Source organism: Numida meleagris, chromosome 1 (assembly GCF_002078875.1).
Source record: "Numida meleagris isolate 19003 breed g44 Domestic line chromosome 1, NumMel1.0, whole genome shotgun sequence".
Taxonomy (NCBI): domain Eukaryota; kingdom Metazoa; phylum Chordata; class Aves; order Galliformes; family Numididae; genus Numida; species Numida meleagris.
The window spans coordinates 349,810-365,696 of NC_034409.1; the positions used below are offsets into that span (position 1 = coordinate 349,810).

Below are 15,887 nucleotides of genomic sequence, written 5' to 3' on the forward strand. Positions count from 1 at the left end.
GTAGCATTACTTAAAAAACCCCAGCAACGAAAGGCATGGCTATGTGGTCTCCTACAGAAGGAATCTGGGCTCAGCAGAATGGTGTTACTGGTGCTGCAGAGCGTAGCAAACGAGAGGCCCGGGAACAAAGCCTGGCCTTGCTGCTGCTGGCGGCTGGGCAGCAGGAGCTGCAGCTCGGACCAGCAGCGTTCATTCGGAATTGGGCACCGCTCTTTTTGGCCATCTCGGTGTTCGACCACTGTCTGGTTGGGGTTTTTATTTTCTTTCGGCACTTCAGTTTTCTGCGGTGTCTTTTGATAGTTTGTAAGCTGCCATAGCTAATGTCTTCTGATCGTTTTGGTTCAGGCTGTTTTATGTTTTATTCATCTCCAGCGCTGTATTTGGTATTAGCTCACACGATGAGTTAGAATTTCTGTCTTTTTTAAGCAACTGTATCATTATTAGTTGCTAATACCTTCTGGCACTCTTTCTTGTATTATGCACTTCCCACTGTTTCTGAAGCTCAACAGCCTTAAAAGAAATGGATACGAATCCCTTCTATATCTAGCTCCCTGCTTTTCTCAGTCAGCTCTTTCATTTCTTGCCTTCTGCAGCTCGCAGCATGCGTTCCTGGGAGCTGGGAGCTGGGCTGTGGGCAGACAGAGTCGCTCCGTGCTCGGGGCAGGGGCTGTGCTCTCGGCTGGGTGCCCGTCCCCGCTGCAGGCCGGGCTGCCTGAGCCCAGCTGTGCACGTGAAGATGTCCTGGAGGTTTGCTGGAGGATGCTGGTTTTGTGCAGCTACATCAGGTTCTGGTGCCAGGTTCCCAGCCGTGCAGTGGAGGCCGTCAGCGGTGCTTGACTTGCCATTGATCACATGAGGAACTTGGATAACGTGGGTAGTCCCCCCGGAATCCCACTGTGAGTTGCACTGGTTAGGGCTGGGTTTTCTTGGGCAGCCTAGATCTGCTCTGCAGAATTGCAAGCAGCAGGGAGGGAGGTGGCTGCCCGTCCGCCCCGTAGCTGTGGGACCTGTCCCCCCCGCGCGCCCTCTGGATACTTGCTGCTGACTCAGGTTTCTTCTGGTCCTCAGTTACTTCTCTGTGTTCCAAGGCTTCCTGAAAATGTTATGTCCAGAGAGCTCAGCAGTGAGATTCTTAAAGGATCCTGGCTAAGAGCTCCGACCCAGAGCTGCTGATTTGAAGGTACTCTTCTCTAGCAGATCTTCTTTGGAATCTCCTCTAATTATCACTAGAATAAAAGGTGTGTGGTCAGCACACATGATCCTTATGTGTATGTGGAATGAACAAGCATTGCTCACAGAGGTTTACCTTAACCACGTTATTTTTGTCGTTGTAAAAGATCAGCACCATTGCCAGGATAGCAAGATTTCTTCATAGAATCATTCAGATCGGAAACGACCCCTAAGATCACCAAGTCCAACCCCATCTAGGGAGAGTCGCCTGCACGTCCTAGAAATCTCTGAAGAGCTCAAGAAACATTGGGTCAGAGTTTGATACGCCGTGCCCAGGCTTTCCAGAAGCCGTTAGGAAGGCTTTCTCGGAGGCTGCTTATCTGTAGCTAGCTGAAGGATAAAAGCAAAGGATAGAAACAAGCATGTGGGTTCCACCCGAGGTGGAGGTGGCCAGTGCTGGGCCACAGGGAGCTTCCAGCAAGGAGAGACTGTCGGAGAGGCGAGCATGGAAAGGTTGTCAGGAGAATAAAGTGGGAATGTGAGGAAGGATGGAGAAGTGGAATGATTTCCTGTCGTTTGCCTTAATGTGAGAGTTAAGCTTGCTGCCTGATTCCACTGAGCCCACAAATGGATGCACTGCTTCCACACAGCCCAGCTCTGGAACTCATTGCCACAGTGGGTGGAGTTTAAAGGCTCCAGGAGGAGACCGTGCAGAATTCATGGAGGCCGTGTTCCTTAGGTTTATTAAAGTGTTGGTTCTGATCCCCCTCTGCTGAGAGGCAGGGGGAGGCCTTTGCTTGCACAGCCTTCATTCAGAGCTCTGCATTGACCACTGCTGCTTGCCAGCATGAGGAGCCTTGCAGAGCCCTCCTGTGCAGTTCTTCAGTCGCTGTGGGGAATCAGAGCCCCGGTCCCACAGCTGGTGGGTCTGGTGCCAAGGGTTAAGCTGAAGAAAGGCCATAACCCTGCCAGGTCCCTGCCAGCACCCTGAGTGAGATGACACCTTTCTGCTGATTTCCCTCTGCAGCAGAGGGAAATTCATGTTCTTGGCAGAAAATGAATCAGCAACGTTATTCATCTTTATCAGGCTTAAGGTTCCCTCCCCACCCACTCCTCATATTACTTCCCAGGTTGGAGGATGCCACGTTATCAGCACTTTTATCTCCTGTTCTGGATCCTGGAGTCTTTCCCCAAGCCAGATCTGGAAGGGAACGCAGCAGAACCCTTTGGCTCCTCAGCTGCTGTGCTTCCAACTCGAGGACCCCCGCCCGCTGTTCAGGGTCGGTGTGATGTGGGTGTTCTCCTTCTGCAGGAGCGTGAAGCAGAGGATGAGAGGCAGGAACACAACCAGCCCTCCCACCTCGCTGTCTCTGCAGCTGCACAGTGTCACCATCCCCGGTGGCCCAGTGGGTGCCATGGCAGCAGGACCTCCATCTCCCACCGGCACCGAGTCCCGAGCTGGTTGGGCTTCCTCACGTGCCCGTGAGATTTGGCAGAGGGACAGCTCTCACTTTGCCTCTTTGTTCTTCGTGGTTCCCCCTCTTGGCCGGGTGCTGGGACAGCACTCAACTTCAAAATGCAGCCTGGGTCTGAGGCACGGTTCCCTCGCAGCGAGACTGCTTTCTGCTGTCTATTGAATGCCATTTCAGGGCCACTTCAGTGGAACAGCACATTTCTGTGCCCGCTTTAAGCAGTGTGAGCACATGTGCTCTTGGATGCAAGATTCCCCCTGCCCCTGCTGCCTCCATGTCCCCAGGGCACACGTCGCTCAGTGCAGATCGAGGGATGCAACAGAAGCAGAAGGAGACTTTTTTCCAATTTAAAAAAAAAAAGCGAGGAATTGGAGATGCCCAACATGAAAGGCTCTGACTAAAGTTCAGGTCACCTCAGTTCTGCCATTTCTTGACTGCGTTCAAAGCAGCCACACGTTCGACCTGACCACGTACCTCGCAGGCAGACAGACAAGTGCAGCTCCATTTCTCCCTCGCTGTGCTGGTGCCAATAAGTGCTGTCCCCTGCTGTCTCCATCCCCTCTGATTAGCACCCACTGCCTCTAAGCTGCCTCTTTTCCCCGGAGCTGTGAGTGTAGCTCTGTATTTTCCCAGCACGTGGCTGCAGAGTTAGGGGATCCCTGGGATGGTGGGACAGCAATTTGTTACGCATTCGGAGTGGGAATGTCTGTCCTGTGCTGTGCCCTGGGGTGCCAACAGAGCCACGGTCCAGGTAATGGGGAAGGGGCTCCTGGGTCCCTGTGTGACACAGCCAGTTTTGTCCCTGGGGGGGCACAGTGCTGCCCGGAGAGCTGACATGTGCCAGGCAGCGGTGGGGATGCGGAAGAGCAAACGCGGCCACTGAAGCAGCTCAATAAACTTGTTTTATGGTTATTTTTAAAAAATGATTATTTAAAAAAAAAAAAAAAGACTTGAAGAGGAAGGTCCACGTGAGGGATTGTGTCGTCATCTCTGCAGTGCTGCGAGAGCTGTGGGCCTCTCCAAGGCTGCGTCCTGCTGGTGAGCTCACGGGGCAGCGTCTCCAGCGGGCACCTTCCCAGAATCACAGAGATCACTGAGTCCAACCCCCTGCTAACACAGGTTCCCTACAGCAGGTCACGCCGGCAGGCATCCAGATGGGTCTTGAATATCTCCACAGAAGGAGAATCCACAACACCTTGCCTGGGGCATTGCTCCCCTGGTTGCATTGTAGCCCTGGGAGTGCCTGGGGGAGAGGAGCAAGGCAGCACATTAGGGGAAGTTGGTTTCTTCAAACTGTTAGGGTATGAGAAAGTACACTTTCTTGGATGCCCCATCCCTGGAGGTAACCCAGGCCACACATGGGGCCCTGGGCAGCCTGATCTGGTGGGGTGCACCCAGCCCATGGCAGGGGTGCGGCTGGGGGGTCTTTGTTCCCCTTCCAACCCAACCTGCACCTGTCTGGATGGTACTCCCTGGAAATTTTTGTTGTAGAAATCTGTATAAATCTGCATGGAACGGCATGGAGAACCTCTGAACGTTGTTTCTTGGGGCCCACTGCTGCTGGGTTCGGCAGCTGAGTGGTGCAGCTCTGTTGACTGCTTCCCTGTTCCCCTTAAAGTGATGGCAGCCCAGCTCAGTCCTTGGGAGAGGTGAAGCTCAGATGCTGCTCTCTGACTCACGGTTATTTGAGAGTTGACTTTCAGCTTATTTGCATTTTTTTCAGTTACAGATGGGCTAAAAACTCTTAACAAGCATAATCACATTGCAAGCATAACTCATAAATGAAAGGCAAGAAAGACTAATACAATTATCTCCTCGGTGCATTTGTGTAACGCTGGCCAAAGTTGCTCCAAATGATTGCATCTTGTACATAAATTACTGTATGAAATTAACGATGATACAGCAAGGCTTCTAGAAGTATTCACTTTCAGGGAAAAGTTGCATTTGAACTTCAAAGAATAAAGATCAGTCATGGGGAAAACAGAAATGAGTTAACCGCTCTGCATAAAATACGGTAATAGCACAAATCACTAAGCAAATACATTCTTGGGCTTTTCTGCCTTCAGTCAACAGAGCCAGGTGCCGCAGGGGTGTGAATTAGCTGATTCTCCTGGTGATGCTGTAAGGAAGGGAAGAGTCATACTTGAAGGGTTTCCATGCCTGCTTGCGTTTGAAGGGAGGTTTGCTGATGCTGGTGTGCAGACATCTGAGCTGGGGCTGCGGCTGCCAGAGGAGCACGTGCCAGCGGCTGGTGACAGAGTGTCCCACATGCTCCAGCTCCTTCTCCCCAGTGGGGTCCACCATGATCCCTTCTGAACTCGGATGCCACGTGCCCTTCCTCCTCTCAGCCTAGTTCAGCATTTCTTCCTCTGAAATAATTCCCTTTCTCTCCAGCGCTGTGCTGGGAGGCAGCCCCAGCCAGATTGGCTGGCTGGCACCACGCCTGGAAGAGGCTTTAATTGTGGTGGCATCTGCTCGTCAGCCTACTCCGAGTCAGGTGCTCAAGAGCACTGTTTGGGATGCGTGGGTGAAATCCACAATGGGCAGCAGCTCCGTCTGCAAGAGCTATGCTGGGGGTTGGGGTGGGCGCCTGTGGGGCTGCAGCGGAGCAGGACCTCTGTGCTGGAGACAGTGCTGCTGGGACCCGCAGCTCACTGAACCCAGCCTGGGTTTGCTGGCATTCTGCACCAGCAGTCCCAGCACTGATGGTGCTCGAGGAGCAGCACAGCTCCCTGCTGGCACACGCAGCCAAGAGCTGCCAGGCTCGTGGTCCGGCTGCTGCACGAGGAGGAGGCCGCCGCCAGTTCTCCTGACCAAGAGCATCATCTGCGCGTGGTGTCACTTCTAGAGTGACGAGATGGTTCAAAAAGCAATGAATCAGGGCTCCCATAAGGGATTGGTGAAACAGAGCCAGGGCATCTGTGAACCTTTTTGGTGGGTGTGTTGGCAAAAGAAGCATCTGCGTATTGGTGTTGGCACAAGTGCAGGGCCCAGCTTCCTCCATTCCCAAGACCACATCTCCTGTGACTTGCACATTACTGCTTTTAGAGTAAAATTTCAATTTAAAAGATGGTATCCATTTGAAATCCTCCTTTTTGACCAGCACAGAATCTAATTGGTATCTCCCTTCCTGAGTTCCTTATCTGCTTGATGGCTTTATGGTTTGTGGTGACCTTGACCTCCCAGCGGTTCGATGCAGCTCTTGGCTGATAGCGGTAATATTCCTGCTGCTGCATTACATGATTTAAGAGATCATTTTCCAAAATCTGACTCTTCATGCTTCACCCAGTGCTCCGGTGCAGGCGTCTGCGTTGTGCTGCCCAAAGTGCCCTCAGCATGCAGCCGCCAGGGAAGGTGCTTGCTAGGGGCACGCTGGCTGCAAGGGGCAGTCCTTCCCTTGTGTTCCTCACTATGCTGGCCTGTTAACCTCTCAGAATTTCTGCTGCCACGGTGCCTGCTGTGACACAGGAACAGCTGATCACAAACAGATGATGAAAGAGACATTGCCACCCCTAATCAGAGATGCATAAATCTTGCATTTAATTAGATGTAATGCCATACTTAGAAGCGTAGCTCCAACATTCTGTAGAAACAAAAAGTTATCTTTTCACGTTCCAAAAGATTTATTTTTTTTTTCCATTTGTAAACCAGCATTTGCTGCCTGAGACTGGGACAAGCCAGGTCCTGGAGGACACAGGGAGCTTCCTGTGCATCAGCTCTGGCCCAGCAGCACTCTCTGCCCCATCTGCATGACAGCTGCTGCTTTCCTGTGAACTTTTCTCTGGCATGTCCAGACTTCTCTTGGCCAGCCATGGGACACTCATATTCTTGTATTTGTATCTAGCGTAGGAGGCAGGCTTACCTAGAAAAAAAAATATTTTGAAAACTTTACAAAGGCACTTTACAGGTGGTCTACAGAGCAGCTTGAGCACAGCCTGCATCCATCCACGCGTTCCTGCTGGGTGCCAGGCTGTAGTTTTCCAGCGTTTCGTGTTCCCTGTTCCTGTTTTCCTGCTGGCACAGCTCCTCCCACAGGGTGCCCCAGGAGCTGGCACCTCCGCGCCCGCTTGCTCCCTCGTCCCTAAATATAGAGCCTCCCTCTCCACACCTCTCCAAAGCATTCGCTCCTCTCCATCCATCAGCCTCGGTCCCTGATGCCTCCTTGACGGCTCCATTAAACACACACTCCGCAGCAGCTATATTTAGAAGTCAGGAAGAGAACGAGCCTTTGGGCTGCGGGCAGCCCATAAATCGAGTTCTCTTCACAAAGTCACCACTCTTCTATCTGGAACGAGATCAATAGAGGTGTTTGCAGATGAGGTACAAGTGTCTGTGCACGCGTGGATAGGTGGCAGGAGATGAGGAGGCAGAGCATGGCAGAGAAGAAGGGAGGAGAAGGAGCTAAAGCATAGGTGCATGAGGAAGGGGGAGTGGGACTTCCTAAGGGCCCCCATGAACAGAAGTGAGGAGAAATGCATCTGGAGTATTGTGTGGCAGCAGGGCCGTGCTTGTCCCTTGCAGGGTTGGAAGGGGGCAGGAAACATCTCTGACCCCCTGCATGCCATGAAGCAGATGGTGCTCACCTTGGCTATTGGGGTCTGCTCAGCTGGTGCCTCCCATGGAGCCCACCCCCTTCCCATCTCTAGTACATCCACGTCAGCTTGTACAGAGCTCTGGGTGCTGATTCCTTGGTGGGCACGTTGGCTTCAAGTCTTCTCCTGATGCTCCCAGTGTATTTCAGCTCTCTGCTGCATTCCTCCCTGTGCAGTGCCCTGGACACCCACGGTGCTCACAGTGTGCAGAGAGTGGGGCTGCCCCTTCCCTTATGGCCGAGCTGTGCTGTCCTCCTGCCGCAGTAGCATTGGGGTCTCTCCATCTGGAGCCAAGAGCTACAACTCCTCTGCTGCTGAGGAGGATGGTGAGGGAGGTGCGGAGCCGCTCAGGTGGTTTCAGCCCCAGGTGAAGGGGTTATTTCCTTTTGTGTCTGTCTGGCAGCACATCGCCTTGTGTCACTGCACCGACTGCTCCTTATCATCTCTATTTCTTGGCACAGCATGTCTTTTCCTCAGTAAGATTAATTCCTCGGTTCTTAGAGACAGTTTCTCCCAGGACCCCCAGGACGGGGCTCGGTGGAAGATCACCTGCCCGGAGGATCCGCAGGGCACCAGGTAAACAGTGGAGGGGCTGCCCTGGGTGCTGCGGCCTGCTCGGGGCCTGCGGGGCCTACCGAGGCCTGCTTGGGGTCTGCAGGGCCTAACAAGGCCTGCTCGGGGCCTGCTCGGGGCCTGCGGGGCCTAACGAGGCCTGCTCGGGGCCTGCGGGGCCTACCGGGGCCTGCTCGGGGCCTGCGGGGCCTACCGAGGCCTGCTTGGGGTCTGCAGGGCCTAACGAGGCCTGCTCGGGGCCTAACGAGGCCTCCTCGGGGCCTGCTCGGGGCCTAACGGGCCTGACCGCCCCGCGGCCGCCCCTCACCGCCCCCCGGGGCCCGGCGCTGCCTTCGCCGCGGTGGAGCGCGGGCTCCCCCTGCCGGCAGCCGCCGCTCTGCGCCGTTCGGCCCCGGCGAATCGCGCACTTCCACCGCAGCGCTGCGGCACCGCGGGGCACGTGCAGCGGTGCGGAGGAGCACGGAATGCGCACTTTTGAGGATGCCTGTGATTTTGTGAATGGCACAACGAATGCTTGGTTCACGCACCGCCGCTGGCTTGTCCCGATGCGGCAGAAGGAGATCCCGGCCCCGCGGGGCGGTGTTCTGGGGAACGCACTGGGAGCGTCCTTCTGCATCTGAGGAAAAAAAAAACAAATTGCAGGAGGATGTGGGAAAGCAAAAATCCAAAAAAAAAAAAAAATAAAGGGCCGCCTTTAGCGAACTGGTTCTTAAGTTTTGGTGAAGTGAGTTGTTCTTTTAACCTTGCCAGTGCTATGTGCTCTTCCCGTGTGGGGTGGAGGTGGTGGAGTTTCCTGAGCGTATAAGAGCAGAAAAAAAAGGTTTGAAAGCTTAAAACAACCTTCTTGGCAGTGACAGCAAAACCCAGAGCCGTGGGGATGGAAGGGACCTCTGCAGCTCCCCCCACCCAGCCCCTGCATGCTGGCCACGCTCTGTGCAATGCACCCCGGGTCCCATCAGCCTTTTGGCCACTAGGCACACAGCTGGCTCATGGTCAGCTGCTGGCTACCAGGACCCCCAGGTCCTTCTCCGCAGAGCTCCTTTCCAGCAGCTCTGCCTCCAGCCTGTACTGTTGCAGCCTCTTCTCGGTGCCAGCTGTCATTTTGGATTCCAAAGCAGGAAAAAGCAAACGTTTGTTTTGCTTTGGGTGCAAACAGCTTGTGTCCCAACCAAAGAGGAAATTGAGCCTCGTCCATGCTCCACTATTTATGCCCTCTCCTTTCCCTTCACTCCTTCTAACCGCCCTGCTTAGCGGCAGCAAGTGGTTTGTTGTCCCATCACCCTGCTGCAAGCGCGGATGAGTTGGTTCAACATCACTCAGCCCAGTTCAGTGCAAGGCCTCCAATGCTTTCTTAGGTTGTTTTACATGTTAACTCTGGGCCATGCAAATAAATTCACTTTTGGTAGCGTGATGTCAGTTCCTGCTGTGTTAGGAAGACTCCAGATTGTTACTCCCAGCAAGGGACGCTTGGTCCAAGTGTGGCCTCAGGAGTCCCACGCACTGCCTTGAGCCATGGAGCTGCTGGGGATGCTCTGTGTGTACGAGGAGTAGCAGAAGTCTTTGGGTTCCTGCCTCCCCTTCCTCATGGCTTCTGTGCACGCAGAGGACCCAGTGACCCTGTTTCCATCTCTCCTGTGGGATCTGCATCCGAATTCCCTGAGACGTGCAGGGTTCAAGTGGCCAAAGGGGACGGGAGAGGAATCTGGCCGCTGCCCTGGGACACAGAGCACATCTTTGCCTTGCCGAGGCTGGTTCTCCTCCTTGGCTCTGCTCTGGATTTTTAGTGGAATTTGATGCTTCGGTGTGGTACATTGAAATCTGCAGGGTTGGGAGTGCTAGCAAAGAGATCTGCTGCTCACAGAAGCTGTTGGTGTGCACTTGGGACTGTACACGGCTCTGCACGGGACCGATCACACTGACACGTCTGCACGCAGATGACTGCTTGTTTTTTACTTAGTGCTTGCATGAAAATTGATTCACTCTGTACTCACGTAGAGGAAGCAGAGGCATTGACCAGTGTTCTCTTAGCTCTCAGCTCTGCCATGTGTCTTTTTTCTTGTAGAAACCAGAGAAGACAGGACGAAGCGTCTCTTCCGGCATTATACTGTGGGCTCTTACGACAATTTCACCTCTCACAGGTAAGCACCACCACCTTTGCTTTGCGATTACAAAGAGATTCATTTTCACGGGGAGAGCATCTGTGTCACGTTAGCTTCACGGGAAGGAAGCTTTCCTGGTTGTTCCAGTCAACCCAGTTACACTCTAAGCCTTCAGCCTTGGATGAGGCTCACTTGAATAAAATGCGGACACTGAGCAGGGCAGTCTGATCTGCGTCTCGTTATAGGAGTAAATGTTCTGGGAACTTCTTGGCGCGCTCTGGAAATTGAAGACAGTGTGTTGGGTGCGGATGTAGGAGTGCAGCTTTGTGCTGAAGGGGAGGGATGCTGCTGCGAAGCGATGGCGTGCAGGCGGCCATCGCTGGGTGTTCTGGTTCATGGCCATGGGGTGAGGTGGGTTCATGGTGGAGAATGGCACTTGGCAAGCGGTCAGAGCTGGTGCAGGAGTAAGCGTGGGAAGCATCCCGGCAACGGGGTGATGCTGCTGGTTCATGCCTGCCCTCGAGCGCTCCTGTGTAGGAGCAGGTCTGCTCTGCGGGCCCAGGAGTGTGCTGCTGGCACGGGGATTCTGCGTGAGGCACCCAAGGGTGAATGTGGGGTTGCCCCGTGGAATACAGACCTTGCTTGCCGTCGTGCTTCAGTGCTGTTAGAAACTGCTGGTCATTAAAGTGACTGGATGGGCATTATTGCATATGAAATAAGTATGAATGACGTGAAAGGAGCAAGTTGTGACAGTTCATTATGCTAAGTTATCCTCAAGCCTTTGAGCTCGCCAACAAGGCAGTGAATGTATTCTGTTTCACTGAGCCTTCTTATCCCAAATCTGTCTCCATAGCTCTGAACATTTTTTACTCCCAAGTTCTGGGCGTAACTTGTTTGGATTTTCAGAAATCCTGTGACATGCTTCTTCGAGGCTGTTTATATTCTTAGCTGATCATGGGACAAAAGAGAAAGTGCCGCTATGACTCAGAAAACAGCAAAGAAAAACAGGGGGAAGAGCGGCCAATTTCCATCATGACCAAACGCCCCAGGGAACTCCCTGAGGGTCTGTGCTGGGGTCACTGCTTGTTCTGGGTCTTGAAAAGGGCAGGAAATAGGTCAAAATTTGCAGATGATTCAAAATTACCTTCGTTAAGCGAGACGAGAGTAGATGGATGAGGTTGCATCAAGCTGAGTCAATAACCGGTGTGATAATAGAACGTGTTTGTTTTACCACGTGAAAGATCACAGCCAAAGAAATGCTCCGAGGTGCTCTCACCCAGTAAGGATTTTTCAACTCTTTGTAATGGCTTAGGGATAAAGTCCTGACTGCACCGTGACATCCAAGCGCAAACATCTTCCTTAGCGGCGAGACATCCCCCTCCAAAAAAACAAAGGGTAGATCAGAAAACACAGCTAACACTGCTGTGAAGCTGGAGTTCAGGGGAACCTGCTCTCAGCTCCGTGCAGATCAGCCTGCCCCGTTCCCTTTCCGCATCACTTAGGTGTGGTGAGATGGCAGAATCAGCCAACGCTTCTGAGTTTATTGGAGATCAGCTGCAGCGCAGTGACGCGGTACTGCTGGTCCTGGGCAGCTGGTGGCCAGCACAGAAAACACAAAGCAGTCACACGGGCCAAAAAGCAGTGGTGGTATTTCATTGGTTTGTTGGAAGTGTTGGATCGATCTCTGCTCAGGACAAGATTTGGGGGTTACTGCAATTCATAGAATCATAGAATCATAGAATTAGCTAGGTTGGAAAAGACCTACAAGATCATCCAGTCCAACTATCCACCTACCACCAATAACCCCACTAAACCATGTCTCTCAACGCTATATCTAAATCTAAATTCCAATCCAAAGCTGGAAAAGCAAATTGAATTTTTGGAGCCATTGGGAAAGGAAAAAAGAACAAAACAGAAGACGGAGATGTTTTGTTCTTAGTATAAATCTGTACTATGCAGACGCATTGGAACCTGCATCCAGTTTTGATCTTTCAGACTTAGAGGAGAATTCATCCAAAGCTGGCAGAGAAAAGTCGCAGGTGCTCAAGATTGTGAGGTGTCTTCCGTAAAGGGTGAGGCTGAATGGGCTGAAACTTGGACAAAATGGGGGCAAACGGCGTGGATTGTTCTGGAGGTGGCAGTTTTGCCCAGCGTGGCCCAGTTTCTCCAGGATCAGCTGGGGAGGAGGGAGGGAAACCAGGCAGCTGTGTGTGTACATGTCTTTAACAGTGTGCTTACCCACGAGAATGCATCTCTTCATCTTAACGTGTCCCAGGGCTCCGTGTCAGGAGGACACAAGGCATCCCCTGGCCCTGCTGTGAATGGCTGCTTGCAGACCACGCTGCCTAGCCCCGGCCGTGGGCACAGGGCTAACCTGGCAGTGGAAACCTGGGGTTCTGACGGATCTCGTGGGGTAATTCATTCAGACTGAAGTGTTTTAGCTGCAGCCCGGTCATGTGGTGCATAGTTGTGCAACATGGAAGCACGAGGACAGCTGCTCTGGATGGTGCTGGTATCCCTGCGGGCAGCGCGTGGTGCAGGGGGAGAACCAAGCGAGCAGATTGCAGCAGCTCCCCAGGCTCCTACCCTGCCTGCAGCGCTTTATTGCTCAGAGCCAGAGGCGATGTCTTTGTGTTTAACACCGTTAACAGATCATTGTTCCATCCATTTGCCCCGCGGTGGGTAACTCAGTGCTTGCCTTCCTCCCGAGGTGGAGACAGGGCTGGGATTGCTGGTGGCGGAGGCGTGGGGCAGGGGTGGTGCTGAGCGCTGGGGACACGCAGCTGCTGCTCCTGCTGTCCCCAGGTGCTTGCAGTGCACTAATAAGAAATGAGGAAGAAGTTTGTTAGAGCATACAAGCTTGCCATTCACTGAAAGCAGAAGTGAAACACAGCCTTGCCATTCAGTTAGTGAAAGCCGAGGTCAGGCTGCTGCTGTTGCCTTCCTTGCAGCCACGCCGTGCTGGGGCTGGTGGCCATGGCCCCAACTGAAGCCCTGGAGGTGGGTGCTATGGGAGCAGCTGCTCCATTGAGCTGCTCTGTCCGCAAAAGACATCCCAAGGCCAGAGCACCATGCTCCCATGTCAGGGCTGTGCCTGCACTCCATCCTGGGGCTCGCAGCGTGGCTCCTGCTGATCACGGTCCCATTGGCAGCCGGGGCTGCAGCGTGGCCCTGGGCACAGGGAGCAGAGCCCCTGGGTGCGTGGCACATCGGGCAGCAGTTTGGGGTGGCAGGGATTCAGTAGGAGGCACAACATTGTCTGCAGTGTGAGGGTTCACGTGATGGCTTTAGGATCACCTTAATAAATAGGTTACGTGGGTTTTTGTCCCGTTCTTTGCAAACTCCATTCCTCCGCACTGCTCGATGAGGTGGAAAAGAGTGGATGGGGGAAATTTCTTCTCTGAAAGAGCTGTCAGCACTGGCACAAGATGCCCAGGGCAGTGGGGGAGTCCCCATCCCTGGGGGTTCTCAAGGACTGTGGGGATGTGGCACCTGGGGACGTGAAAGTGGGGATGATGGGGGTGGGCTGGGGCTGGGGCTGGGGATCTCAGAGCTCTTTTCCAACCTGAATGATGCTGATTTTTTAGTTGGCTTTTATTTCTCGCTCTAGTCTGCCATCAGAAGGCAATAAATTACATGAATCCCCCTTATGCTGAGTGCTTTGTCCATGATGGGAAGGTGCCTTTCCGCAGCCCACGAGCCTTTTCATTGTGTGCTTCCTCCTTGTTCCTTGAGAGAGCGACGTGGTGGGACTGCTGCCCGTCGGTGTGAAACCACCACAATTAAACACTTGAACCAAGGGATCCCTTTGAAGCAGAGATCAAGAAGTGTCGACGCTGCTGTGAGATCAGTGCAGCAAACATTAACACGATTTGCAGGAGAGTGCTTATTCCATCATCTCTGACTTCACTGGAGGTCTCAGACGTGGGAGAAGATTAACATAATGACAGTGTTTGAGGAACAACTTAAAAGTACTTGAGAAAATTACACACAAGTGACTTCAGATTTCAGGAAAAGTCTTTGAAATAGTCACAGGTTTGAATGGGTCTCCTGCGAAACAGAGCAGGGAGCAGCATTCACGCAGCTGAATAGCAGATTTGGGTGGGGTATGGATGTAATTTACTCATTTTTTTGCTTAATAAGGTAAAAAGAAAGCTACGAATACGTGGAGGGTTATATTTGAGAGCGGGAGAAGATAGTAGGCTGTGTACTGGGGACAAAAAAAAGTCTTTCCTTTTGTGGAATCGGCCTCCGGGGAAGGAATATTTCAGAGCTTTGAGCCTAGCTAGTGCATGGCAAATAACAAGGGATGGGTACGGGGTCTGCCTTGGAACAGGGGGAGGTGGCTCAGGGCAGGTTCCCACCTCGCATCGGTGCCGTTCTGAGGCAAAACTGCAGTTGCAGAAGGGAGGAAGCATGAGCCTGCCCAGGAGTGCACCCAATGTCCCAGAGGGCAATGAGAGCCTTCCCCGGGGCTCTGGGGGTGAGGAAGGCAGCACGGAGCTCAGCGAGTGTAATCCAGACTGACATAGGAACGGGGCAAGCAGGCAGCAAGCCCTGGGCTTGTTCTTGGCAGAGCGAGGCGGTCACAAGGGGAATTGACTTCCCTGATGAACCATGTTAAGGGAAGAGATTAAAGTGATTTGAAATTAACTCTATAAAATTAAGAGCGCCCATTCTACATGGCACAACTGGGAAGCAAAAGAATTGGGAGCAACAGACTATTTAGGATTATTTTTTTTTTTTATTATTGAGTCGTGGGGATTAATTGACCAGGGAGAGAGATTACAACAAGTCAGTGCTCACCAGCCATCTGGATGGGCCTCCCCTTAAAGGGAGGAAAAACACAAGGGAATCGTAAGCGGGGATTTCTGTGCCCTGAAATGCTGAGAGCGGCTGAACGTGTCGGAACACAGAGCTGTGTGATGGCTGAGGTGGGAGGGGGTGTCGGGCACAAGGGCAGGGCCCCTTTGCTCAGGGTGGTCCACGTCCCCCAGGCAGAGGTCCCACAGCCTCCCCGTGCCTGTGTGCTTGTTCCTAGGGTGAGAGATATGGGATCACAGAATGGTTTGGGTTGGAAGGGACCTTCGTGCAACCACAGAGTGGTTTGGGTTGAAAGGGACCTTCATACAACCACAGAATGGTTTGGGATGGAAGGGACCTTCATGCAACCACAGGGTGGTTTGGGTTGGAAGGGCCCTCCAAAGGCCGTCTGGTCCCACTCCCTGCAGTGAGCAGGGACCCCCCCAGCTCCATCAGGTGCTCAGAGCCCCAACCCCTGAGCATGGGTGTGTGCAGGGACGGGGCAGCACCACCTCTCTGTGCAACCTGTGCAGTGCCTCACCACCCTCAGCATGAAGACCTTGCTCCTTACATCCAGTCTCAATCTCCTCTCTGTTAGTTTGAAACCATCTCCCCTTGTCCTGTCACAGCACCCTGCTGAGCAGTCTTTCCCCTTCTTTCTTATGCTTTCTCTGTTGTATGATCCAGTCTGTGCACAGCCTCCTGTGCACCCCTGGTGTCTCCAGGTCCTGGCAGCGATGTGTCCCCTTCACCTCTCTCCTCTGAACTGGACAAGCGTGGCTATCTCAGCATCAGCCATGTGCTGCAGCCTCCAAATGTTCTGATAGATTGAGGGAGCAAATCAGTAATGGAGTGGATTGGCAATGTCGCCTAGAAACCATTGGGAGTGCACCAGTAACCCGCTATTTCTCCCTTCCCCTGGCACAGAAGAGAGTAGCAGCAGTGTTTTCCCTGTACAGATCCAGTTTGGTGGCTTCCATTCCTTTCCTTTCTCTGAGTCCTATTCTGGAATCAAATCTCTGGGCAGTGACAGTCGTGTGTCACACTCAGAGCCGAGTGTGGCTCTGAGACCACTCTTCTTATTTCAAGGCCAAGTTGTATGGGGTCATGGGCAACCTGACCTGGTGTTGGAAACCCTGCCCATGGCAGGGAATTGGAACTGGATGAGCTTTAAAGGC

At 53.1% G+C, this 15,887-nt stretch overlaps 1 protein-coding gene and 1 long non-coding RNA gene across 2 annotated transcripts in view; one reads left to right on the forward strand and one right to left on the reverse strand.

The window, feature by feature from the left end:
• Positions 1-15,887, forward strand: part of LOC110392179 (SH3 and multiple ankyrin repeat domains protein 3-like) — a gene marked incomplete at its 3' end in the record, with an annotated part of 155,445 nt that overhangs the window by 89,107 nt on the left and 50,451 nt on the right. Inside the window, 1 exon segment of the mRNA XM_021384204.1 lies at positions 9,870-9,945. Coding sequence (XP_021239879.1) covers positions 9,870-9,945 — 76 coding nt within the window.
• On the reverse strand, positions 6,166-9,699 carry LOC110392181. Its single transcript, XR_002434241.1, has 2 exons — positions 6,751-9,699; positions 6,166-6,504 (listed from the first exon to the last, which is right to left on the reverse strand). It is a non-coding gene; the product is annotated as an uncharacterized LOC110392181 (long non-coding RNA).